General features: G+C 49.2%; 1 protein-coding gene across 8 annotated transcripts in view; it reads right to left on the bottom strand.

The window, feature by feature from the left end:
* Window positions 1-745: 745 nt before the first annotated feature.
* Window positions 746-27,319, bottom strand: part of MOK (MOK protein kinase) — a 47,299-nt gene continuing 20,725 nt past the window's right edge. For 2 of the 8 annotated variants that reach the window (XM_067725105.1, XM_067725047.1), the window contains exons 2-11: window positions 14,735-14,824; window positions 13,246-13,316; window positions 9,318-9,396; window positions 9,140-9,188; window positions 6,910-7,088; window positions 5,109-5,210; window positions 3,932-4,105; window positions 3,235-3,358; window positions 1,371-1,571; window positions 746-1,289 (exon numbers count right to left, since the gene is read on the bottom strand). In XM_067725105.1, the coding sequence (XP_067581206.1) occupies window positions 1,209-1,289; window positions 1,371-1,571; window positions 3,235-3,358; window positions 3,932-4,105; window positions 5,109-5,210; window positions 6,910-7,088; window positions 9,140-9,188; window positions 9,318-9,396; window positions 13,246-13,276 (1,020 nt within the window). In that variant the 5' untranslated portion in view covers window positions 13,277-13,316; window positions 14,735-14,824 and the 3' untranslated portion in view covers window positions 746-1,208. Of the gene's footprint in view, window positions 1,290-1,370; window positions 1,572-3,234; window positions 3,359-3,931; window positions 4,106-5,108; window positions 5,211-6,909; window positions 7,089-9,139; window positions 9,189-9,317; window positions 9,397-13,245; window positions 13,317-14,734; window positions 14,825-21,388; window positions 21,504-27,319 lie in introns of those variants that run through there. The other 6 variants (XM_067725036.1, XM_067725065.1, XM_067725075.1 and 3 more) reach the window with 6 other exon arrangements.

Raw genomic sequence — 27,319 nt, 5'->3', positions numbered from 1 at the left:
AGAACTTTAGAGAGGCCCTTCGCGTTTATATACTTAAAGGGGGGGACGATTTCCCTAAATTGTCCTTGCACCTGCCCTCACTTGGAGCCGCGCTCAGAGCGCGGGCCTGTCCGTGGCCTCTCCCGAGTTCGCCGAGCCCGCAGCGCCCCCGGGACGCGGCGCTCCCAGCCCTCTGCCCGCCCCGCCCCGCCCCGACGCCACTTCCACCCGGGACGTCCCCGAAGCCCCCCAGGTCTCCCCACGTGAACCGGCTCTGCCCGCCCTGGGCCCGCCCGCGCCCGCGCCCATGGCTCCCCCTCTCCCGGGCACCGGGAAATGCTGGCCACGGCCTGCCCTCCCCCCCCGCCCGGGTCCACCTCCCCCAGCCCCTCGCCCTGTCCCTCCTGGCCCCTTGCCCTGCCCCTTCCGGCGCCACCAATGCTCTGCCACCTCCCCTCCCTCCCCCACGGGAAACAGGTTTCTTCTTGTGCCCGCTTATTGCTGGCACCCCAGAAACGAAGCTGGGCGCGCCCGCAGGCCATTGGGAAGCAGCGGCCTCTACTCACGGAGGAAGCTGGGCCTTGGGAGCTGGACCGGCGACCTGCCCGCGGCCCGCACCCGGGGGCTCCGAGGGCCGAGCGCCAGCCCGTGTCGTTCCTCAGTGGACGGTCAAGTGAACAGTGAAGCTGTACCGAAGTGTCCCAACAAAGTCAATGCCCCTGATACGCCCACGAAAGTCACAATAAAGGAATGGCTAATCAGGACACATGTTTAACTCAAGATATATTAAGATACAACACTGTAATGACAGCTTATTGTTTAATAAAAATCAGGGGTCTCCAATGGTGTAATCTGGAAGCCAAACGTGCTAGGACACTGCTGGTGACGGATGCACTAAGGAAGGCACCGTGTGCAGAGCCTCGGTGAAACCGGGCCTAAATAATCCATAACGAAGTATAATTTCTGTTTTGATTCATATAAAAAATTACAAAATATTCCCTGCCCCAAATTCTTATGTTACGGAAAGGAACCGAAAGCCTAGAATGAGGTCATTTTACAAAGGTCTGAGACTGGAACCTACAGTACGGCTGCCTTTAGGACGCAAGCAGCCTCGGGCCGGCAGGCTCCAAGCCGAGGTGCTGGTGCTGGTCTGGGGGCAGCTCTCCCGGGACGCTCGCTGGGGCCCGGCCGGGTGGGAGCCGCCCCGAGCAGGGGAGCCGCAGCGCCACTCAGTAGCCTCCACCTCTCCGCTCTACTGTGGGCCGGCGGTACTGTTTCAGGTTAGGCTGGATGTCCTTCTGTGTGTCTGTCTGTTAAAGAAAGTGACAGACACTCAGCAGAGGCCGGGATGGGCGCGAGCGCGGCGCCAGGGGAACCGGTGGGACGCCCACCTTCTGGTTCGGGCCAACACACTTCGGGGGTCTCAGCACCGGGACCTTCCGGGTCGCTCCGGGGGCAACCACTGACTGCAGCGCTGGGCTGTAGTACAAGGGCTGCTTGGTCACTCCCGATAGCTTGAGCTTGGGCAGTGCCATCACGTAGGCTGGTCCGTGTCTCCTGGGATGGTCCTCCTCTTGCTTTAGGGGCTGTTTCTAGAAATAAAGCAAAGGTCAGAGGAACATACAATGCTTTCCACTTTGTGGGAATTAGGAAAAGCAAAAGGGCTCTTTTGTACTACTTTTGCCTCATACAATTTCTTGACCGTGAGGTGTGACGGTGTGGTGACTGGACAACACGTACCGCGTCCCAGCCCCCTAGATGTGCGGTGGCCGCTCCCTGGGCCGGGGCCAGGGCAGACAGCGGGGGAGGCCGCGCTGACGCACGTGCAGCTCCAAGGGCCGAGGCCACGGTGACGCTTCCCGCTCGGATTCCCTGAGGTCGGCCAAAGCGGCCTGCAGCCAGCTTCTGTGTGGCCAGTGCGCTAAGAATGGATTTCACATCTTCTAATAGTTGGAGAAAATTTCACGGCACGTGATTATGAGACTCCAGTTTCAGGGTCCACAGTTTTATTGAAACCCATCCCCACCATTCGTTTTTTTTTTTTTGCGGTCCGCGGGCCTCTCACTGCTGTGGCCTCTCCCGTTGCGGAGCACAGGCTCCGGACGCTCAGGCTCAGCGGCCATGGCTCACGGGCCCAGCCGCTCCGCGGCATGTGGGATCTTCCCAGACCAGGGCACGAACCTGTGTCCCCTGCATCGGCAGGCGGACTCTCAACCACTGCGCCACCAGGGAAGCCCCCCCACCATTCGTTTACGTATGGTCCGCGGCGCCACCGGCCAGAAGAGTGGGCAGTCGCGCCAGACGTTATGGCCGGCACAGCCTGAACCCTCACTCCGGGGCCCTGGCAGACAGCGTGCGCCTCGGCTCTGCCGCGGGGGCGCCCGCGGCGGGTGCCAACAGCTGACCAAGAGGGAGAGGAGGCCCGGCAGGGAGGGCAGTTAGGGGCAAAGTGAGGGAGGCTCAGCGGGGGGGGCGGGGGGGCGCTTCGTCCCCGGTTGGCGGCCTGAGCAGCTGAAGGGGAGCCGCCTTCACCCGCCCTTGGAGGGAAGGCACGGGGACAGAGGCAGGTCTGGGGGGAGAGACAGGAGATCGGGTTCGAACAAGTCTGCCTTTTGGACATTCAGCTGGAGCCGTCAAGCAGGTGTCTGGACACGGGGGTCCGGATTTCTGGAAAGCAGCCTGGCTGCAGGTATACCTGCATCCTCGGCTCCCAGCGCAGAGTGACACTCAACAGATGCTGGGCTGAGTGAGAAACGATGGAAGGCCACGGTTACCACAGAGCTCGGTGCCAGCCCGCAACTGTAAAGTTGGGGGAGCCGAGCAAAGGGGGCCCCGCGGCACACGAGAGAAAGGGGAAGCTATCGTGGGATGCAGCTCTGCTTTCTACACCAAGAAGCGTGCAAGGCCACCTCTGTGCCAGGCGCAGTGCTCCTCTGGGGCTGCTGCTCTCGCAGGGGCTCAGCGGCCGAGTAGGGACGGTCTCCTGGGCCAGTGTTGGCTTCCTGTGCCCCGGCTAGGGTCCTCTGCGGGCACAACGTGCTTGGGCACCGGCCTGGCCCTGCGGCTGGGAGGATCCCAGCCCGCGACACTGGACCTTAGCCAGGGGCGCAGAGGTACCACCTGGCGTGGCGGCAGGTCGCTGACGGGCGCACTTTCCAGGCAGATGTGGCGCCTCCCCAGGTGGCATCTGCGTCAGAGAGACACGGGCCCCTGAGGGTGTCCAGTCCCAGCTCAGACGGCCTGATCGCTCAGTACCTGCTTGCTGCCCTCCTGTGCCGGCTGCCAGTTGTTACTGAGTAGTTCCGGTGCCACCGGCCGCTTGGGGCAGAGAGCGGAGGCCTTCCTCCTGGGCCTGGCTGGAGCCTGCTTCTCAGCTGCCCTACAGGACGGAAGGGGCAAGGGGCGCCTCTGCTGAGAACCTGGCCGCCACAGGGCTTGTCGGCCTCCTCTGTCCCCAGTGTGGGCTTGTGCCTGTCGCCCCTCCTCTCACCCGAGGAGCTTTTCTTTTCCTTTCCTGTCTCAGCCTGACAGCCTCTGGGCTCCGGAGCCATGGGCCCAGCCCTGCCCAGTGACTCGAGGTTCGGGTCAGACGTCACCCCCACGTCACACACGCACGAGGGGACAGAGGGGTGGAGTCCGAAGCCCTCAGGGCAGGTACTTCCAATGGTAGGTGTCGCCCAACACATGCGCCCTGGAACCTCACAGCGAGCGAGCTCAGCCCGCTCCCCCCGCTGTGTGCCACGTGACCCTCCAGGGCTCAACACCACAGCCTTGGCATCAACCGCAAAGCGGCCACAGGCCCTCCCTCCACCCTGCCGTGATGCCACTAATCGCCTCCTTTCGGGGGAAGATACCAGAAAGGAGCAAGGTGCGGGTTCCCAGAGGGACCGGCACTGTTCCCGGGAAGCAGCCACCCATCTGCGTGGCCCACGGGAACCCAGCAGGCGCCTACCTCTGTTCCTGGAAGTAGGGGTGCTGCAGGGCCTGGTGGGCAGTGATTCTCTCATCGGGATCATAGGCCACCATTGCGTGCAGGAGGGAGAGGCATTGCGGGGACAAACTGGCTGTCAGTAGAGGTATTCCTGATCCCTTTTTAAAAGTAAAATCAAAACTCATAGCTCTCGACCTGTATTGAAAGCCCAATGATAATAAACGATCACGCCGTCATTTAGGGCACGTGGCCAGTCCAGCATCACGACCCTACAGGGACCTGCACTGAAGGTAACAGCTTACAATCTAAAAAGGGCAGGGGGCAGGGGGGCATAAAGCCCATAGAATACAAGATCCTCGTGGAAACCGTGGACTTTGGGTGAGAATGACGTGTCAGCACAGGTTTGATGATAGCAGACATGCCACCCCGGGGCCGGTGCTCGTGGCCGGGAGGCTGTGCACTGCGTGGGGCCGGGCGGTAGATGGGAAATCTTTGTACCTTCCGCTCAGTTCTTCTGTGAACCTAAAACCGCTCTAAAAAAATTAAGTCTGTTTTTTTAAAAAGGGTGGGAGGTCGTGAAATCTGTTACGCTGTAAGTGTAAGAAAACTTTTTCTTGAGAAGACTAATACCACATTCCCACCAGAAAAGAATGAAATAAAGTTTTAAAAAAGAAAAAGAAGGGCTTCCCTGGTGGCTCAGTGGTTGAGAGTCCGCCTGCCGATGCAGGGGACACGGGTTCGTGCCCCGGTCCGGGAAGATCCCACATGCCGCGGAGTGGCTGGGCCCATGAGCCATGGCCACTGAGCCTGCGCGTCCGGAGCCTGTGCTCCACGACGGGAGAGGCCACAACAGTGAGAGGCCCGCGTACCGCAAAAAAAAAAAAAAGAAAAAGAAAAAGAAAAAAATCCAGCATGGCTGTCATCTCCTTACCTCCCTAGGGTTCTGGGAGCTGCTGGGTGCTGCCCACGCCCCCGAGTCCCCCTTGAGGGGTCAGGGTGGCCAAGCTGCCGGCTCTGCAGGGTGTGTGCGTGCAGCCTGTGCTGGGGAGCCTTTCCCACCCAAAGACCTCTGTGGCCTGAGTGAACATTCCCGGGACAAAACCCGCGTGCCGGGCTCGTGGGGCTGTGAAGAGGCCCCTGGGGGCGACAGAGGCAGGGCGGGTCCGCGGTGGTGGGGCGGCCTGTGGGCCGCACTTACCGTTTGAACTTGGTGATGGTCTTTCCAGTAGGTGTGCCAATGACGTCGTGGATCCTCGAGATCTGGTCCAACTCGTTGGCTCCGGGGAAGAGGGGCTGCAGGCTGGGCGGGCGGCCAGGGCTGTGGTCAGGGCGGCGGCCTCCCAGCAGAGGGACCTCCAGCCCCCCCGCCCATGCTTGGGCCTTCCTCCTCCTACTGTCCCTACGGGTCGGTGTCTTCCTAAGGGACAGGGCCACACTCCCGTAGAGGCACAGCAGGTGCCTCTGCCGGCTGAGAGATGAAAGCCCCCAGAGCCTCCTTACGGCCCGGGGAGTTTAATCGACAAAAATTCAGGCTGGGTCAGGTCGGGCTGTGTAGACAAATGAGGCCCAAGGAGCGTTTTGGTTTTGGAGCAGTCACGGATTTGGGGATTGTGGGTAAAAGATTTTAGACCCATACACATTACAGGCCACAAAGAAGAGTTTAAAAACGTAGCTCTGGGCGTCCCTGGTGGCGCAGTGGTTGAGAGTCCGCCTGCCGATGCAGGGGACACGGGTTCGTGCCCTGGTCCGGGAAGATCCCACATGCCGCGGAGCGGCTGGGCCCGTGAGCCATGGCCGCTGAGCCTGCGCGTCCGGAGCCTGTGCTCCGCAACGGGAGAGGCCACAGCGGTGAGAGGCCCGTGTACCGCAAAAAAAAAACAAACAAAAAAAACGTAGCTCTGACGGTAAGATGACTTCTATTCAGGGAAAACGGCAGGAGCTCAGGCCGCAGGGGAGAATAGGAAACGCAGAGGAGCTGGACGCCTCTGAGGTGCGGCAGGCCGGGCACAGAGTGCAGTCAGCGAGGCTCAGCGTAGGCTGCCCAATGCCCTGAGTGGATGCCGCCAGCACCAGCGCCTCTGACATCCCTCCAAACTGACTCAGGGATTTTAGCACGGGAGAAAAGATCATTTGTTGGTACTTTAGTATCAGTGAAATCACCACTCTCCTTTCCAAAAATAACAGTCACTTATCAATACGAATGATCTAGAATCGGAAGGCGTGTCCCGAAGGGCCCAAACGTCTGTATTTATCAAGGGGTCAGTTGAGCAGGCGGGACTGGACGACCCGGGTCCTGCCTGCGCTGGGCTGTACCATCCTGACGTGCATCACCCCAAGGTTAAACCCACCCACCCGTCCTGCATGACCCACTACGAGCAGGTGCCGCCCCACCTCCTCCCGGGGCTTCTTCCACCCAGTGCCCCCGCCGCCGGTGGACGGAACAGGCCCTCCTCCCTTCCCGGGCCTCTGCCCTGGCCCTGCTGCGCCCAGCGGTAAAGCACAAAGGCTGGGGGAGGGGAGGACGGTTAGGGCTGGGGCTTCCTGGACTCCATCCAGCTCGCCCTCACTCCCGGGGCCAGAGCACCCCACCCGAGCGACTGCACTCTGAGGGTAGACCGGGGAGCACCGCTCGCACCCCGCCCCCATGGCAGGCCCCACAAGGTGGCAGTAAGCACGCCTCAACTCTGTTCCTTCATTTGTCTTCATCAATCCTGTCGCTGATGGGGCCAATTGGAGAGGCCCACCGACCCAGGGCCGGGGCGGGCCAGTGGGAAAGAAGTAACTGACAGTGTTCTTTCCTCCACACCCAGAAAGCAAGGACAAGCGCTTGACACCTTTCCTGTCGAGTTAAAAAACCACCATGACACCAGGACTGTAAACTCGGCACCGCAGAGGGAGGGACTGGCACGAAGCCACTGGACGGCCGAGCCCCGCGTGGACCGGCCTCAGGACCCTGACGCAGCCCCCCAGCCCAGCAGCAGCTGCAACTCGGGCACCACCTGGCCATCTCATAGAGCACGCAGCCCGCGCTCCACAGGTCCATCTTGTAGGTATAGAAGCCATCAGTGAGGAGACACTCTGGGGCCCGGTACCAGCGGGTGGAGATGTATTCCGTGTACGGCTGCTTAGAATAGATACTCCGGCAGGACCCAAAGTCCCCTAATTTCAGGACATCCTGCTGCAAGGGGGGAGAGAAGCAGGGACAAATAACATCTCATCAAGCAGCGACTGTAATACAAACCATTTCAAATATTTATGCACCAACGGGAAAATTCCTAGCACATAAACTAGCTTGTAGAACATAAAGTACTGGCTTTATAAGCACTGAAGTAGCCTGTAGCAGGTGAGGAAGCGGTATTTCTCTTCAGCGGAACACATTTGCGAATATTCTGGCTATGTTTAACAGACCTTTCAAAACGCCTACAGGTTGTGGAAATTTTTAAGTCGCAGCGTAAGTCTACAGATGAACTCTACACCCTGGTCACATGCCCTGTTATGCCTCAAACTCCCCACCGCGTCCAGTGCTTCTGGAAGCTTGGTTCCCATTCGGGGGAGGCTGGGGGCCTGGCCTACACCACGTGGGATCCTTGAAGGAAGTCAGACAGCCCAGGGAAACAGGTTTCAAGGTGTTTCTTCCATCTTCTCTACCTCTCACATTCAAGTAATAAAATTCATGCCGTCGATAAATTTGAAGCCTCTGGCACCTACAGCCAGAGCAAACATTAAGCAGCAGTTCTCTTAGCCAGATTACCAAGAAACCTACCCTAACAGCCTTTTACCTCTGTTCCCATTCCCCAGTACGTTCAACAAAAATTACAAGGCATATTAAAAGGCAAGAAAAAACAGTCTGAAGAGACAAAGCATGCATCAAAACCAGACTCAGATACGGCGCAGGTTTTAGAATTTTAGAATTCCCAGACAGGAAATTTATAATAACTATGGTTAATTTGTTAAGGGCTCTAATGGAAAAAGAAGACAGCGTGAAAGTTCAGATGGGAAACGTAAGCAGAGAGATGGAAACCCTAAGAAAACATCAAAAGGAAACACTAGAAATAAAAAACACTGTAACAGGGACTTGCCTGGTGGCACAGCGGTTAAGAATCCACCTGCCAATGCAGGGGACATGGGTTCAAGCCCTGATCCAGGAAGATCCCACATGCCGTGGAGCAACTAAGCCCGTGAGCCACAACTGCTGAGCCCACGTGCCTAGAGCCCGTGCTCCGCAACAAGAGAAGCCACCGCAATGAGAAGCCCGCGCACCACAACGAAGAGTAGACCCCACTCGCCGCAGCTAGAGGAAGCCCGTGTACAGCAACAAAGACCCAACACAGCCAAAAATAAGTAAATTAATTTATTTAAAAAAAAAGAAGACACCACAATGAGAAGCCCGCGCACCACAACGAAGAGTAGCCCCCGCTCGCCACAACTGGAAAAAGCTGGCATGCAGCAACAAAGACCCAACGCAGCAACAAATTTAAAAAATTAAAAACAAACAAACAAAAAACACTGTAACAAAAATTTTAAAAGACTTTGATAGACTCAACACAGCCAAGGAAAGAATCAGTGAGCTTGAAGATATGCCAATAGAAACTTCCCAAACCGAAATGCCAAGCAATAGAGGAACGTCAAAAACAAAACCGAACATCCAAGAACTGTGGGACAATTTCAAAAGGCGTGGCACACACACGACAATGTGGTTGAACCTCAACATAACGATGCTGAGTGAAACAGACCAAGGAAGGGTATATGCTATGTAATTCCACTTCTAGAACGTTCTAGCTCGTCTTTGCCTGGGGACAAGGGACAGGGGGCAAGGATGAGGGCTTTCAGGGGTTTTGGGTTTGTTTGTGAAGTTGACTGGGATGATGGATTCGTGGGTGTACGCATATGCCCAAACGGAGCAAATTGTACACAGGCATAGTTGAAGGGCTTTCAAGTGAGACGTATCAGAGCTCAAATCCTGCCTCTCCCACTTTTATCTTTAGAGTGTTTAGCATGATGATTTGAGCGGAGTTTATTTTGTATATAGTATAAGGAGGGCGCCTTCTTCCAGATGCACAGTTATGCTGATGGCATTTACTAAATTAACCATTTGTTCCCAAACTGGAAGGAAAGAACCAAACATGTTATAACAAACATGGTATCCACTGGGATTGAAAACATATCCAGGGAAAAGTTTTTATATTCTACCTTTCTTCTGATATCAATTTTTCATATAAAAGTTCTTACCTTTATTAATATATTTTCTGGTTTTACATCTCTGTGAAATATTCCATTTCTGCATTCAATATAAAAGGAAGGATAGAATTAATTGTGCCTCGTTCATTCCAATTCTTTTATACTACATTCTTAATGAACGGTAATACATTTTATTAACTTGAAAGCTGCCAGGTCTCCAAGTGCCTACCTGTGCATGTGATCAAGGGATTTACACAACTGGTACATATAGTGCATAATTTTTTTTTCCGATAACGGGTGTCTTCTCCCTGTGCAGTCAAGGAAATAGCCAGATATGGTTACCAATGATCCGTATCCGCTTTTTCGAAACGAAAGATGGAATCCATTTTTATTTAGCAATGTGTGAAAATCTAACTTCCTCAGTGAAAATAACCCGGAGTAGTTCTAGGAAGTATGGAGTCTACCTACAAAATATGCCATTTAGAATCCTACATGCTGGCATGATTTCATTTAAAATCACAGAGCGCCAGGCCTTCTGACTGCAGTCAGGACAGTGCTGAGCGGATCACCGCAAGGGCAGCTCGGTATGGAGGTCCTAACACAGCCTCGGGTGGGCCTCCCGGGCACCCTCCTTCACGCTGATTATGAGCTCAAATCCAGGGTTTTCCTCGGCTTCCTGGCTACGTGGAGATCTCCGTCTTTAAGGGGATGGATTACGTTTTCTTAACCCAAGAAGACCAATGGCTGCTCTCACTTGCACAGCCGCACGTTCCTCTCTCACAGAAGGAAGCAGTCACTGGGCGCCGGCTGACAGCGCCCTGCAGCAGCCTGTAATCTACACCTTCTCCCCTCCTGCAGCTTTCAGGATGCTCCAAAGCTCTTAATACCACACTCCAGCGTCAGAGCTGCCCTTGCTCTCGAAGGTGTCACATTTTACTTGATTTTAACATCAGAGGTATGTGTTTCTGAGCCATTAGGTTTTAAATCTGCAAAATACCCACTCTCACCTAACAACTCAGAAAACCACTTTCCCCTCCCTCCGTGAGCACATACCCCTCTAGACATCTTTCATCCTAAGCTTGCAATTTCTGTCGGAAAATTAATGTATTCTTTTTCTCGCATAACAAGACTGTTTATGTTAATAATAGAAAGTAATTTAAATTACAAAGCGTCTAAGTGCAATGAACTTTTTCCATGACATACTATAATCCTTTTATTCTGTTTCACATAATTTATCATCAGTTTTCCAGAATTTAAATTGAAAGAATTAAAACTAAGACTTTGTCAGCTTCCCCCCACTTGAGGAATTTTGTCAAATTATTATCTACATAAAGGTGAAAAGAAAGTAAAATTTCTACTCTCTGTCACATGCGAGGCTGGACGAACCTTCGTGAGGCTCGGCCCTCTTCGGGCAGGGGGTCTCGCTGCCCACTGACTAGCCCGGCTCTCCAGACACCCCTTGGCAGACTCCCTCCCAGCACAGGGCTCTCAGGACCCAGGAGCCCCCGAGTCCCCGGGGCTTGTGAAGATACAGAATGCCCCATCATCAGCCCCGGCACTCCTGGTTCAGTAGGTCTGCGGCGGGGCCCCAGAAGCTGCCTTTCCAGCAAGTTCTCAGAATGGGCCGCCAGGCCTGGTCCCTCCCCTTAGGAACTGCACCCCATCACATCCTGCTTGTTTACAGAAGGCTCCAGCCACATTCACTCAGGGACATTTCTGCGCGCCCCCAAAGCTCTCCTGCTGCATCCTGTACTCACGCTGCTCTGTTCCTAGAAGCACCCTTCCCAGCCATGTCCACACGTCCACATCTTATAGCGTACAACTGCCGTTACAGTCATCTGAACTTGAACTCAGAAAAGGTGGACTCTTTTAGGAAAGGTCTAATCCATCCAACCTTCATAAGCACCTAGGGAGCTTTGAAAAAGTAGATTCCAAGGCCCAAACCTAGACCCAGTGAATCACAAATCCAGGCAGGTGGGCCAGGAATCTGCATTTTTGGCTGCCTTCAGTCCCCAGTGGCGGAGGACTCTTGGGATGCCTGTCCTTCCTTTCCTCCTGGGCCTCCCCTGCTCCCCCCATTCACAGCCGTGGGACAAGGCCACGACTCCCTCCCCTGTCCTCCGTGAGAGCGCCTGCCTGCACACGGGGGCTCCAGGTGGACAGAGGGGCCCTCATGAGCCATGTGGGCCACTGGTCTGAACCATCGGAGTCCACACCCTTGACAAGGAGGGGACTGACCGCGGACTTTCACACTATTTTCCCAAAACAAGATCCTAACTTGCCAGGTTCCCACCAGATGCTTGCTCACAAACATCTTGAAACAAACACACATAGTGCAATTAATAAACCACTCTGAAGCTCCTGGTATGACCCTTTACTGAATGCCAGCTGACTGCAAACAGTATTTCTCTCTTTTGGCTCTCCCGACCAAATTAATTCTCCCAAGTTAATTTTTACCCAATATTCTCATTAAGAAGGTACTAAAAAATGTCATATACAATATCAGCAATGTAAAAAGTCTGAAGTGAACACAGTGATCAACTATGGCATTGGCTGTCAGTACTAACAGAAGGAAGAGGGCCTCCAGTGTAGCCAGCACTGCAATAGAATATCCAGCACACTGCCTTCTCCCAAGAGACCCCGTACCCAGGCCTGCGCCTGGCTTTCCTGGTCAGGCTTGGGGGTGCATTCTGGGTCCACCATGGCACAGCCAAATGCCCACAGTCTACACTTGGGCCCAGAGGCTATGCCCTGCGGCACTGTGTGAGCACGTGTTTGCCATCGGTGTTTTCCAAAGGAGAGCCTTGCCTGCTGGCACATTGTTCTGAGAGAAGTTACAGGGTAGCAGGTGGGGTGTCAGGCGCAGCATGGAGCTGGAGCCGTCACCAGCACCCCTCTCTCAACAAGACAAAATTCCAGGAGGGGGCCTCCCAGTTCTGCTCTTTGAAGCTGGCTCGTCTCAGGCAAGTGCTCTAAGTTCTTGGAAGTTCAATTGCCTCACCTCTATAATGGAGTTGAGCTCACAGAAATGGGAAGAGCAAATGCAGGAACACAGAGCAAGCACACTATAAACTGTAAAGTCATAACGATGATGATGGTAATGACAGCAGCTGACCTTGACTGAAGGCTACACAAGCCAGCACTGTGCCAAACACCTCACATATTATTACTCCTCACAACAACCCTAAGAGTCAGACACTATGATTATCCCCATTTGATAGACAAGGACTAAGGCTCAAAGAGCCTAACCAGGACCGACCATCATGAAGTGCACACGGCACTGCGCATGCTCTACCCAGTGTGTTGACGTGGGACATCCAAGCCGCGTCAACACAGCCAAACTGGAGCGGCCCTTCCCAGAAGCACCTGCATTAAAAGTAACAGGATGGGCTTCCCTGGTAGCGCAGCGGTTAAGAATCCTCCTGCCAAGGCAGGGGACACGGGTTCGAGCCCTGGTCTGGGAAGATCCCACATGCCGCGGAGCAACTAAGCCCATGAGCCACAACTACTGAGCCTGCGCGTTGCAACTACTGAAGCCCGCACGCCTAGAGCTCATGCTCCGCAACAAGAGAAGCCACCGCAGTGAGAAGCCCGCACACCGCAGCGAAGAGCAGCCCCCGCTCGCCTCAATTAGAGAAAGCCCGTGCGCAGCAATGGAGACCCAGCGCAGCCAAAAATAAATAAATAAAATAAATTTATTTTTTAAAAAAAAAGAGAGAAAGGAAATGAATGAGCACTCTGCAATACAGGGGACTTCATAAGAATGTGAACAGAAGGAAGTTCCCTCTCAGAGGGATTATCTGAGCAGGGAGCCCTGCCTCATTCTGAAGCATAGAGTAGAATGTCGAGCAGCAGAGCCGGGAAAGATGCTAGAAGGGGACAGGCTTGAGGAAGGGCTGAGCCGCCGCCGCCCTCTGCGCCCTCCTCACCACGTCACCCAGCCGGCCTGAACGCCTCGTGGCTTTGCTCGTTTGCAGCTGAGTTCTGAGCAGACAAGACTGCCAGAAAAACACCTCCCATGAGTACGGTACGTGTACAGCCCAGTACCGTATATTTAGATGAAACTACTGCACAAATGATTTTGAGAACTGAAACAAATATATGGGAACTACAAGCTCTAAAAGACCTTAGATTAGCTTTGAAATTATTCTACGTACCTCGTATTAGTTCATAAATATTCATGTCCATAAGTTCACATATTAGTGCAAGAGAACCAGATTTTCTGTCACTGAAGAAAAAAGCAGGTTTTTAAAATGTTTTCTTTTTCTTGTCTTCATCAGAAAGAATAACCAAATATTTAATTCATTTGTAAACACTTCTGATAAACACAAAGCACTCCTATATCAGACAAAGATTAAAGTGTAATGATTGAAACAGCAGAAGTTTTGATTTTTAATCAATGTTTCAGGCAAAAATAATTTAAATAATAGTAAAACTCTACTTCAGGCAAAAATTCTAAAAGCCCCCCTCCCCACAATTTTTAAAGAGAAGTGTCTTGAAAATCGAAAAGTTAACTATCAGCAGAAAGAAGAAATGAGGTTTGAGGAGTTGTAGAAGCAAAACAAAGAAAGCAGGATTTGATTCATGCTCTGTGGCTGCAAATGTAGTTTTAATTTACCTAAATTACTTCCATGTGATTGGGATACATCCCAGTGCAGGGAGCAAAACCAAAAATCCAGCCGAGGCAAAAAGGAGGAAGATGAGTCACATCACACCCCTGCAGTGTCACCCCCGGACCCTGCTCCAGGCGCCTCTGGTGGGGCTGGAAGGGGTCCCCACTGTCACTCAGGACTGTCAGGAGGCCCACGTGCAACCGTGCACAGAAGTGCTTTGCAAAGTGCACACAAAGCACCCACAGCACAGGCAGTGCTGTGACCGTCACACGCAGACTGCAGTCTCTGGATCTGGCCCCAACTAATGGCTCAGAGCACGCGGGCCAGGACGCCACACAGCCATGACAAGACATTGCATTTTGAGTTTAGAACTGTTCAGCCTCCTGAACAGTTAAAATCTCCTGCACTTTAAGGGTCAGAGGCTGCGGTTTCTCGGCTGGCTGTACAGGCCAGGCTTCCTGCTGAGGGGTGCCTTCTCAGAGCTCCAGGCCAGGACCCCAGCCCCAGCCCCTGGCAGACAAGCCCCTCCAGACAAGCTGTGCTCTGCCTTCTTGATCAACAGGTAAACCTTACGGAAGCTACTCTATAATTAGAAGAGAAATTAAAAGTCCCCTGAAATTATGTCAATTGTAGTAAGAAAGGCTGCATGAGACCACACAGAGATGGCAAGTGGCAGCAGTAAAGTGCAGCTCCTGAAAGGGGACAACAGGGCCTTTCCCAGTAGGTCACAACTCACACTCGGATGCCCAGGGCCACCACCGTCTACACAGAAGCCCAACTGCTACAGGAGAGGAACATTTGAATGTTGTTTGCTTTTATGAGGCGGAGTCACTGAAATGAAGGCCTTTCCATGTTAGGACTCAGATACAGACACTGGTCCAAATAAGTAAGTGACTTAAGATAAAATAAAAATTATTATTCTCTGAGCTACAAAGCAAATATTTAAAATGCCTACCATGGTTTTCTTTCTTAAAAAGAGATTTAATAATTATCATCAATTTTAGATAATGTTTAAAGCCCCATATATACTTACAAAACCACTTCGTGCAAGGTAAGAATGTTTGGGTGTGGATTCAGGTGCCTCAGTGCTTGTATCTCTCGTAGATTGTTCACTTGCTCAATACTATGGTGTAGGTAAAAATAAAAAACTAATTTATAATTCAGGTCAACTTCAGGTCAACTTCAAGCCCCCCTGGTGAATTATTTTAAACATTTAAGAAAGAAACACTCAGGCTTCCCTGGTGGCGCAGTGGTTAGGAATCCACCTGCCAATGCAAGGGACACGGGTTCGAGCCCTGGTCCGGGAAGATCCCACATGCCATGGAGCAACTAAGCCCGTGAGCCACAACTACTGAAGCCACGCGCCTAGAGCCCGTGCTCCACAATGAGAGAAGCCACCACAATGAGAAGCCCATGCACCACAATGAAGAGTAGCCCCTGCTCGCCGCAACTACAGAAAGCCCGTGTGCAGCAACAAAGACCCAACACAGCCAAAAATAAAGAAAATTAATTTTAAAAAATGAAAACATATAACCACAAGAAGTCTAGTGTAAAGTTATACAGCAGATTTATTCAGAGCAGTCCAAAACCAGAAACCCAAAAGTTCCTCAACAGGAGACCAGATAAACAAGTTGTTTTGTAGTCATAGATTGGAATGAATACTACTCAGCAGTAAAAAGGTATGAACTACTGGTACGACAGTATGGATGAATCTCAAGGACTTTATGCTGTGCTGAAGGAGGTGGACACAAGAGCACAGACTGTGAGATTCCATTTAATATGAATTTCTAGGGACTTCTCTGGTGGTACAGTGGGTAAGACCCCGCGCTCCCAGTGCAAGTGGCCTGGGTTCGATCCTGGTCAGAGAACTAGATCCCACATGCATGCCGCAACTAAGAGTCTGCATGCTGCAATGAAGATCCCGTGTGCCGCAACAAAGATCCGGTGCAGCCAAAATAAAAAAAATAAATATATATTTTTAAAATGTAGACATTTGAATTTCTAGAAGAGGATACAGGGAAACAAAACAAAACCCAGAACAGTGGCTACCTGCGATGGGGATGGAGAACTGAGTAAAAAGGAATATGAAGGAATTTTTGAGGGTGACAGAAATGTTCTATGTCTTGATTACATGGAGATATCTACTTGGCAAAATTATACAGTTAAAAAACTTGCATCTCCAGGCTTCCCCGGTGGTACAGTGGTTGAAAGTCCGCCTGCCGATGCAGGGGACACGGGTTCGTGCCCCGGTCCGGGAGGATCCCACATGCTGTGGAGTGGCTGGGCCCGTGAGCCATGGCTGCTGAGCCTGCGCGTCCGGAGCCTGTGCTCCGCAACGGGAGAGGCCACAGCAGTGAGAGGCCCGCTTAACGCAAAAAAAAAAAAAAAAAAAAAAAAATGTGCATCTCAACATATGCAAATTTTGCCTTTAAAAAAAAAAAAAAAATTTGGGACTTCCCTGGTGGTCCAGTGGCTAAGACTCTGCACTCCCAATGCAGGGGGCCTGGGGTTTGATTCCTCGGCAGGGAGCTAGATCCCACATGCCACAACTAAAAAATCCTGCACACTGCAACGAAGATCCTGCGTGCCGCCAACTAAGACCCGGTGCAGCCAAATACATAAATAAATATTTTAAAAAAAGAATTGTATAATAATAACCAAGTGGGGAAGGAGACTGGGTGGAGGTATAGATTAAATAAAAATCACAGGGGCTTCCCTGGTGGCGCAGTGGTTAAGAATCCACCTGCCAATGCAGGGGACACGGGTTCAATCCCTGGTCCAGGAAGATCCCACATGCCGCGGAGCAACTAAGCCCGTGAGCCACAACTACTGAGCCTGCGCTCTAGAGCCCGCAAGCCACAGCTAGTGGAGCCCACATGCCACAACTACTGAAGCCCATGCGCCTAGAGCCAGTGCTGTGCAACAAGAGAAGCCACCGCAATGAGAAGCCCGCCCACTGCAACGATGAGTAGCCCCCACTCACTGCAACTAGACAAAGCCTGCACATAGCAATGAAGACCCAACGCAGCCAAAATATAAAGAAAGAAAAAGAGAAATTTATTAAAAAAAACAAACAAACAAGAAAAACAACTTGGTCATGTTGCAGACCTTACACAAGTAACTAACTTCATTATCTCCAAACTAAGACTTTGAGCCACTGAGGAAAACGGTCCTCAGGAGCTGAAAGCACGCCTCCTGACACAGTACTAATGCACTGGTTTATTATACCTTACCCGGACTTCATATGAGCAAAGATTACTGCAAAAGCCATCAATTTCTGGGAGGAGGTGGGGTCAGAGGCTCCAAAACCAAGCTCCTCCGGCCTGTGTGACTCAGCGTGCTTTTCCCGTTACTGACTCTTGTTTCTCACATCACCCACACAGCGGCACGAGGTGACTGAGGGTTCAGTTAGGCAACGATAAGCAGAGCAGAAATGGATTTTTAAAGGAACCTAAAATTATTCTTCAAGTGAATAAGATTAAACTGTTTTATAATGATGATAGATACTCTGGAACTCTAAAAGCTAGAGATATTATTTTCACAGTTGAAAAACAAAAATAAAACCAAAGAACAGCATAAAACTTGTGGATCAAGGATCAGTGACACTGGACCATCCAATAAATTATTAGCAATAATATTCCTAGAAATGACACCAAAAGCAGTTGTCTTTCTTCTAGAAACTATAAAGTCATTTCTTCCTGTAAATCAGAAATAACAGAAATACCCTTTTCAACATTAGAAGCTATGTGCAATATGACTCATTCCGGACCCTCTGGTCATTTTCCGTTTGTTTTTTTTATATAAGTTTATTTATTTATTTTTGGCTGCGTTGGGTCTTCGTTGCTGTGTGCCGGCTTTCTCTAGTTGCGGCGAGTGGGGCTATTCTTTGTTGTGGTGCGCGGGCTTGTCATTGTAGTGGCTTCTCTTGTTGCGGAGCACGGGCTCTAGGCACGCGGGCTCAGTAGTTGTGGTTCACGGGCTCAAGAGCGCAGGCTCAGTAGTTGTGGCGCACGGGCTTAGTTGCTCCGCGGCATGTGGGATCTTCCCAGACCAGGGCTCGAACCCGTGTCCCCTGAATTAGCAGGGCTCAAACCCATGTCCCCTGAATTAGCAGATTCTTAACCACTGTGCCACCAGGGAAGTCCTGTTTTGATTTGTTTTTTACTTTTAATTTTGAAATTATTTTAGACTAACAGAAGAGTTGCAACAATAGGAAAGGAAGTCCCCTTCACCTAGCTTCCCCTAATGTTAACATCTTACATAACATTTATCAAAACTAAAAATTAACATTGGTACAAATCTATTAACTACACTAGACACTTTATTTGGATTTCCCCGGTTCTTCCATTAATGTCTTTTTCTCTTCCAGGATCCAGGAGACCACACTGCAATTAAGATGTCATGCCCCCTCAGTCACCTCCACTCTGCGACAGCTCCACAGTCTGTCTTTGCTTTTCGTCATCTTCACAGTTTTGAGGAGTACTGGGCAGGTATTTTGTAGAATGCCCCTCAGTTTGGTCTCTTCTGATGTATTCTCATAATTCAGCCGAGATTATGGATCCGTGGGAAAGAACGCCACGGAGGCGACATGCTCTTCCCGTGCTGCTTTATCAGAAGGCACATGATATCCATATGTCTTATTACTGATGATGTTAATCTTAATCATTTAGTTAAGCTGGTATCTACCAGGTCTCTCATTGTAAAGCTACTATCTTTCCCTTTCTATTTTCTATTCTTTATCAGCAAGTTAGCAAGTCCAGCCCACAGTCAAATGGAAGGAAATTAAGCCCCACCTCCTGGAAGAAGGAATATCAAACAATTTGTGGATGTAAGTTAAAACCACCACAGTGATTAATAAATATTTGGGAGGAGATCACTCGAGGCTGTGCAGAAATTCCGTTCTATTTATTTATTTAAACTTTTTTGGCCATACCACAGGGCATGCAGGATCTCAGCTCCCTGACCAGGGATCGAACCCGTGGCCCCTGCAGTGGAAGATCGGAGTCTTAACCACCGGACCACCAGGGAAGTCCCAGAAATCCTGTTCTCTTTAAAGTTTCACCTTACTAATTTTAGCATTCATCAGTTTATCTTGCCTGCAGAAATTATTACTATGTATTCTAATGATGATTTTCCATTTCCCTCATTCCTCTGTATTTATGAATTAGAATTCTTCTGTAAGGAAGAATTTTCCCCTCATCCCAATTTGTTTATTCATTCGGCCATTTATTTACATCAGTATGCACTCATGGTTATTTGAATGAAGAGGGAGAGAGAGAGGTGCACACATGGGTTAGTATACATACACACTAGCTCTGTCTGCTCAGAGGACCCAGACGTGCTGACATTGCAGGAGCAATGAGCATACCTGGTGCCAAGGTCTGGTTTTCTGAATACCTTTCTCTGATAAAAGGGACCAAAACTCCTTTGAGAAATGGAGGATTCTAGGGGCAGGGAAAATACAAGATGAGCTTAGAGAATCTTGTAGTACCAAAAAGTAAAGAAGTGTTAAAAAAAAAAAAAAGAAAATGCTGGGTGATGTCAAAGGAACATAGGAGCCAACGTGAAAGTGCTCCCCACGGCCAGAGCGGAACAATTCTCAAATAATGATGGCACTGGATTATAATCGCCTACAGTTTTGGACATGTGTATCAAGAGCAAGTGAGAACTCACAAGAGGAAACCCAAGATCCAGTTCCCCGTGGGTTTAGATTACACAGGCTAGCAGACACCTATCAGAACCAAGCTGGAGACTCTGTCCCTGATTCTGGACATCAAAGGGCCACAGGCCACCACCAGCTCAAAGTGCATTTCCTTTTAAGTAAAGGAAATACGTGACAATGGTTGACAATAACTCCCCCCCCCAACACACACACACACAAACTTTGAAAAAAAAAAGTAAAGTATCACTGATACTTATCAGTGATTCTGTCTGCTCTGTGGATATGGGATCATCAGAACACTGTGCATCGAACTCTCTACCACGAGTAGTTTAAAGGTAAAGACGGAGTGTGGGTGGGGGGAGGCGGGAGATAAAGAAATACAAAGAATTCAGAATACACAGAGGAAGCCACGATAGAAGAGAGGAAAAGCAGAAGCCCCAGTGACTTCAGAGTCTTGGCAGTGGTAGGTAAACACCATATGCTTTGGCCTGGCTCTGCCCACCTAGTGACCTAGAGTGACAACTCTCTAGTAACTTCACATCACTAACCACCTTTCCTCACGTGATTACGCCTACCGTCTGGGGATGTCACGAGGTTGACATTACTGTTCTCCATACTCCCTGACACGGTTAACTGGCCTATACTCCTTCCTGATCTGAAAAACTATCTTTCATACTAAGAGTTTGAAATCAAGGTCTATACCCCAAAACACTTCGGAAGGCTCTACATCAATGTAGGGCAATTACTGTGTTTTTTAAAAACTTTGCTTTAGATATTTAGAGGCTTCAATTCCTTTGAGATTAAAAAAAAAAACCATGAAACCAGAGTTTCAAATCTTTTTTTTTTTTCCCCATTTTTTTTTTTTTTTTTACGGTACGCAGGCCTCTCACTGTTGTGGCCTCTCCCGTTGCGGAGCACAGGCTGCGGACGCGCAGGCCCAGCAGCCATGGCTCACGGGCCCAGCCGCTCCGCGGCATGTGGGATCTTCCCGGACCGGGGCATGAACCCGTGTCACCTGCCTCGGCAGGCGGACTCTCAACCACTGCGCCACCAGGGAAGCCCCAAACCTTTTTATTGAAAAGTTTAACAGTTGCAGTGAAGCCATTGTTTACTTCATTATTCTGACAGAGTTTCCTAAACACATCTGGTCTTGGACTCCTTAGTGTAACACATGTGAAGCTGTAAGCTCAAGCACGTTAGGAGGCTGCTCTCTGGGAGAAGCCCCAGCAGTCTCCAAGGGGCTGATCTAGAACCGGGGAGTTGCCCTCTCCACAAACTGCAACTGGTCACTCCCAGGGAATACATTTCTCTAACCCTATCTGAAACTTATTTTTCAATATATTCAATAGTAACTGATTTACAACTAATTAAATCACAAGGACCTCTAATATCTTTCTTTTTAACTTTTTTTTTTTTTTTTTGACCACATGGCATGTGGGATCCTAGTTCCCCGACCAGGGATCGAACCCGCGCCCCATGCATTGGAAGGGCAGAGTCCTAACCACTGGGCTACCAGGGAAGTCCCTGGACCTCCAATGTCTGAAATCTAAGGTTTCAATTATAAAAATCCAACATATACACAACTCTTAGGGACATATAAACTGTTTAAAGTGAGGCATGCTTCTACCACTTAAATTCTTTGTGAACATCAATCACTGATATTGCAGTAAACTTGGACATGAACAAACTCCAGTACGATAATATGAAATTAGCCTATAATCCTCACTGCCCAAAGAACTTTGATATGACATGTTATCACATGAATACAATTTCACCATTAAGTTGCTCTCATCGATTTAAACCTGTGTCTGCAGATGTAGAGAACAAACGTATGGACGCCAAGGGGGGAAAGTGGCAGGGGTGGTGGTGGTGGTGGGATGAACTGGGAGATTGGGATTGATATGTATAAAATGGATAACTAATAAGAACCTGCTGTATAAAAAAATAAATAAAATAAAATTCAAAAAAAACGAAAACCAAAACCTGTGTCTGTATTTAGTCTCAAATAGGTCTCACGTTGCCTACCTTCCAAAGTGCTGTTTCATTTGTTTACATGCATAATAGTTTCCATCTCTCAGGTTCTGCATCTTCACAACTTCAGAAAACGTTCCCTCTCCTATTTTGCCAATTGCTTTATAGTCTATAAATGAAAACAATTATAAAAATAAAAGTTTATTTATGCATCTGTTTTGTACTCACTTCCAGATAGCAGACGTCTTTATCTGTAAAATAATCCAATGGCAATATATTGAGGATACTTCGCCTATGTTTTCTAAGGTTCAGTGTTTCCCTCATTTCAAGAGAGACTGGGTTGTATGTTGGCAACACGCAGTCTCTGCTCCCTCTCGTGCAGCGGGGAACCACATGACTTGAATCCTGACCAGCGAGGAAAGGCTCAGCTCCCCTACGAGATGCTCGCAGACCAAGCATCCACTGAGCCTGTCGGCCCAGGGAAAGTGGCGGGAAGAGTCAGAATGACAATGCGTTGAACACTACTGACTGCCTGGGCAAGAGATCTCAGGACAAAAGTGAGCTCAGGAGAAAACAGCTACTTTCCAAGCAGAAATGGAAGCAATGAGAGAAGTCCAGAAAGCAAAAGTCTCTTTGGGTTGGAAAAGCTTCCGCAGCACAAATAATAGGAGGATAAAACCAAAAAAATCTTGACAGAAAGCAGCTGTGAGACTTGACAAACAACCTAGTCAGCCTTGCACCAAGGTCACGGGAAGGCAGCCACTCCCCACCCAACCCAGGCGCTTGCCTCAGAGAGGAAGGAGGCTCCTGCAGATTGAGACAGAGAAGCAAAGCAGCAAGGCCCCAAAGAAATAAGACAGCTTGAGAAGAATGTTTAGAAAAGAACCTTGAGTGTGGAACTGACCAGAAGCAAACAGATCAGAAACCTATTAAACAAACTTGGACCAAAAGGAGCCCATCACCTTTGGGTCCCAAACCGACATCAACACAGAGCAGGCTTTTAAAACTGTCCCCGCTCCAAAGGAGGGCCTCCCCTTCAACACCTCTTTTAGACAGAGCACATTTTTAACACCTTGTGTGAATTCTGATGTGAACAAACCAACAGAAAAAAGGCACAACTGTTTTTAGAATAACGTTTTTTAGAAATGATATGTTTAAAGATTTTTAAAGTCCTTTTCTGTTAGCAAGAAGTACTAAACTGTTTTAGGATGAAATGATATTATGTTTAGATTTGCTTTAAAAGTCTATACATTCCCATTCACTTCTGCTGGAAGTATAAACTGGTATAGTCATTTTGGAGGGCAGTTTGACAATATCTATTAAATATTTTAGATGTGTATATCCTTTGACCCAGCAATTCGAATTCTACAACTTATCCTGCAAAACATACTTGCTCAAGTATATGTGAGATGAGAATGTTAGCGTAACATTACTTAATAGGGAAAAACTAATGCCCCCAAACAGAAAACTGTATAAATTAAATACGGTTTATCTATATAATGGGATGTATTGAACATATTTGAAAGAATGACACAGATACACAGATCCTTAAAAATAATGTCCTTAAAGGCCACACACACACGCACACGCACGCACGCACGCACGCACGCGCACGCACGCACCAGTTTGTGGCTGCTCTGAGGGATAAGGTTGCAGGTATTTCACTGTCTAGGTCAGGTATATTCCATAACGAAAGTACTATTTTATTTAAAAAACAACAATAAAAAATAAAGACTCCAGGAAAAAAAAGTGATGGGGGTAAAAATGACAAAATGTTGATCACTGTTGAAACTAGGTAACAGATACACAAGAGCATTCACTCTACTAATTTCTCTACTTCTGGCATGCTTGGAAGTTTCCATGATGAAAAGTTAAAAGAAAAGGGCAAAACCTCCTCCAGGATCCTCCCTGTCAATGCCCCCTTGTGACTAGCCAGAATAGAAATGACCTCCAGGAGACCTTGGGAGCCATGACATAAAGATGGTGGAAAAGCCACCAGGAAAGACTCTCAACCAGGAATACCCACGTAGGACATTCATACGAACAAGAGAAATACCTTTCTGGCATAAAGGCCATGAGAATTGTGGGTTTAACCATTACAGCACCTAGTAAGCATTATCCTAACATACTAATATATAAATAAATGTCATAATTTACAAAACATATAGAACAGTAGACTTCTCAGAATTTGTATTTGCAAGATTTCACTTGTTTATATTTGTCTGAGATTTTATCCCACTTGTAAGTTACTATCTTAGCCTGCCACTGTTTCATGGATGCTGGCAGAAGACACAGCCTCTTGGGTCAGAGACAAAGGACTTCATTTCTCATGGTACAGCAACATATATGAGCATCAGCATATTAGCATTGGTTCCCGTTGCCCCGAAGTCCCACAGGGGTGACAGGATGGGCCCAGGTGACACCTGCACACGCAGTGGATTGCTTTACAGGAGAGGAATCTAGGGCCAATAGCCCAGCACTTTTTCAACAAGCAGTAAACAAGATGAATAGCCCTTGCCATCTGGCACACCCAGCAAGAACACGCAGGGAAGCTCAGGGCCTGAGGCAAATTGTTTTCCCAATGGTTCATTACAGTTTAATACCAACATTAACCAGCTTTGCTGATACAGGGTACTTGGTATGGTATTACTCTTATAAAAATTCATATATAGGTAATATTGATTTTAATGCTGCTTTTTTTTTTTTTCTTCTTTTTTGGCTGTGTTGGGTCTTCGTTGCTGCGTGCAGGCTTTCTCTAGTTGCGGCGAGCAGGGGCTACTCTTTGTTGTAGTGCGCGGGCTTCTCATTGCGGTGGTTTCTCTTGTTGCACAGCACGGGCTCTAGAGCGCAGGCTCAGTAGTTGTGGCGCACGGCCTTAGTTGCTCCGCGGTATGTGGGATCTTCCCGGACCAGGGCTCGAACCCGTGTCCCCTGCATTGGCAGGCAGATTCTTAACCACTGAGCCACCAGGGAAGTCCCTAATGCCAATTTTTTTTTCTTTTTTTTTAGCAGATATTCATTTTTAATTATTATTTATTTATTTATTTTTGGCTGTGTTGGGTCTTCGTTTCTGTGCAAGGGCTTTCTCCAGTTGTGGCAAGCGGGGGCCACTCTTCATTGCGGTGCGCGGGCCTCTCACTATCGTGGCCTCTCTTGTTGTGGAGCACAGGCTCTGGACGCGCAGGCTTAGTAGTTGTGGCCCATGGGCCCAGTCGCTCCACGGCATGTGGGATCTTCCCAGACCAGGGCTTGAACCTGTGTCCCCTGCATCAGCAGGCAGACTCTCAACCACTGCGCCACCAGGGAAGCCCCCTAATGCCGCTTTTTAATCTTACTAAAAAATAACAATTTCAGTGTACATTTTCATATATACTAGCTTCAGGCCATGCAAAATAAGAAAATCCTATTTGTAATCACATATTTGTAGAAATTGGAAAAACTACTTTTCCCCAAAAACAGCATCTAACCATGTTATTACCATTCAAAATACCGTATACCACTACCAGTCTGTAGTAACTGTCACAGGAAGAAAGAAGAACCTGTAACTGCTGTGCATATGGTAGATGCCCAACAACTCCTGAAGAGAAGGTTTGAAGAAAATAATTCTTAAAGCTTTACACAGGGCTTCCCTGGTTGCACAGTGGTTGAGAGTCCGCCTGCCGATGCAGGGGACACGGGTTCGTGCCCCGGTCCGGGAAGATCCCACATGCCGCAGAGCGGCTGGGCCCGTGAGCCATGGCCGCTGAGCCTGCGCGTCCGGAGCCTGTGCTCCGCAACGGGAGAGGCCACAGAGGTGAGAGGCCTGCGTACCACAAAAAAAAAAAAAAAAAAAAAAAAAAAAAGCTTTACACAAAAATTTATTTTCCAAAGATGATTTCTAGGGAGGAAAATAAAAGCACTGAGAGTGTGAAGTGTGTTGAATGGTGGTCCCCAAAACGACATGTCCTCGTCCTAAGCCCCAGTACCTGTGAATGTGACCTTATTTGGAAATAAGGTCTTTGCAGGTGTGATTAAGTTAAGGCGCTTGAAACGAGAACGTCCTAGACTCTCTGGGTGGGTCCTAAGTCCAATGGCAAGGGTCCTTATAAGAGACACACAGAGAAAGTAGAACAGTGGCTCCAGGGGCTGGTGGGAGGGGGAAATGGGGAGTTGTTACTGAATGGGTACCGAGTTTCAGTCATGCAAGATAAAAAAGTTGTAGAGATCTGTAGTACAACAATGTGCACACAGTTAACGATACTATACACTTAAAAATTTATTAAGAGGGTAGATCTCACGTTATGTGATTTTTACGACAACAAAATAAGAGAGACACACACATGCAGACATAGAAGGGGCGCCTGTGTGAACACAGGGGCAGAGACTGGAGGGACGCGGCCACAAGCCAAGGGACGCCCGGAGCCACGGGGGGTGGGGGTGGGGGGTGGGAGGAGGGGTCCTGCCCTGGCGGCCTCGGAGGGCGCGGGGCCCCGCCCACACCTTGATTTCAGGCTTCTGCCTCCAGAACTGGAGAGAAGAAATTTCTGTGGTATTAAGCCACCAAACTTGTGACAAAGTGTTGCAGCAGCCCCAGAAATTTAACATAGAATGTAACGGATATCTTTTTTAATCTAAGGAAAACATTCATTTTTTTCACTAAAGGAAAAAGCCTTTCTAAGCATAACGAGGTAGGAAGTCACTCGGAAGAGGCTGATTTATTTGACTACGTAAAATTAAAAAGTCTAGCACCTCAAGAAACACCCGAAAAATGGTTAACTCAATTATGAAAAAGCCATACAAAGGACTATTATATGGCAGATAAAGAGGGGTAAGGCAGCTCTTCAGCTTCTGACAGGGAACATCCTTTCAAGATATAGTATTAAATGAAAAAGACAAACGAAAGAACGGTGTGTAAACCGTGTTAACATTGCTTTCAAAACAGTTTACACACTGTGTCAGGCAGTATGACGGCGCCCAACAATGTCCATGTTCTAATCCCTGGAGCCTGTGAATGTCAGGCTGCACAGCAAGAGAGAGTTAACGGCTAAGCCTGCTGAGGAGCCGGCCTTAAAACAAGGGTATGATCTTGGATTTACTGGGTGGGCGCAATGCGTCAGCCACAGGGAGCTCATCAGTGGCAGAAGGAGGCAGAGGAAACAGAATCAGAGACAGATGGGAAGACATGACGCTTTGCAGACGGAGGACAGACGGGAAGATGTGACGCTTTGCAGACAGAGGAGAGGCTACAAGTCAAGAAGCACAGGTGGCCTCTGGAAGCTGGACAAGACCAGGAAACAGATTCTCCCCTGGAGCCCCCAGAAGGGACGCCACCTGCCAGCAACTTGATCTCAGTCCAGGGAGAGTCGTTTAAGCTGTGTGGTTCTAAGCTGCTGAGTTTGTGACAATTTGTTATAGCAGCAATAAAAAACTTATACACACAACACTCACACATTTCTGCTAACCTATACACAGAAGGAACACAAGGAAGTGCCACAGTGGTTACCTTGCGGGGGAGGGTCTAGATGGGTGGGAGGGCAGGAACGGAAGAGAGACTCACTTTTCACTGTATATAAATCTGTGCTTCTTTTTGTGTTATACTTTGTATATGGATTAATTTTTTATTTTTTTAATTTTTATTTTATTTTCTTTTATTTTTTTTGCGGTACGCGGGTCTCTCACTGTTGTGGCCTCTCCCATTGCAGAGCACAGGCTCCGGACGCGCAGGCTCAGCGGCCATGGCTCACGGGCCCAGCCGCTCCGCGGCATGTGGGATCTTCCCGGACTGGGGCACGAACCCACGTCCCCTGCATCGGCAGGCGGACTCTCAACCACTGCGTCACCAGGGAAGCCCATGTATTAATTTTTTAAAGTAATTAAAAACAATTTTTAAAGGGTGATTTTCTTTGTGATTCCTTTAAGGAAAATGGCATTTGAGATTAAAAGCTAAGTATATTTATTTTTATATAATATCATCGTAAAGAAAGTGGCAATTTATGAAATATAAAA

This window comes from Pseudorca crassidens, chromosome 1, assembly GCF_039906515.1.
Source record: "Pseudorca crassidens isolate mPseCra1 chromosome 1, mPseCra1.hap1, whole genome shotgun sequence".
NCBI classification, from domain to species: Eukaryota; Metazoa; Chordata; class Mammalia; order Artiodactyla; family Delphinidae; genus Pseudorca; species Pseudorca crassidens.
This window is presented reverse-complemented; position numbering and strand designations above follow the sequence as displayed.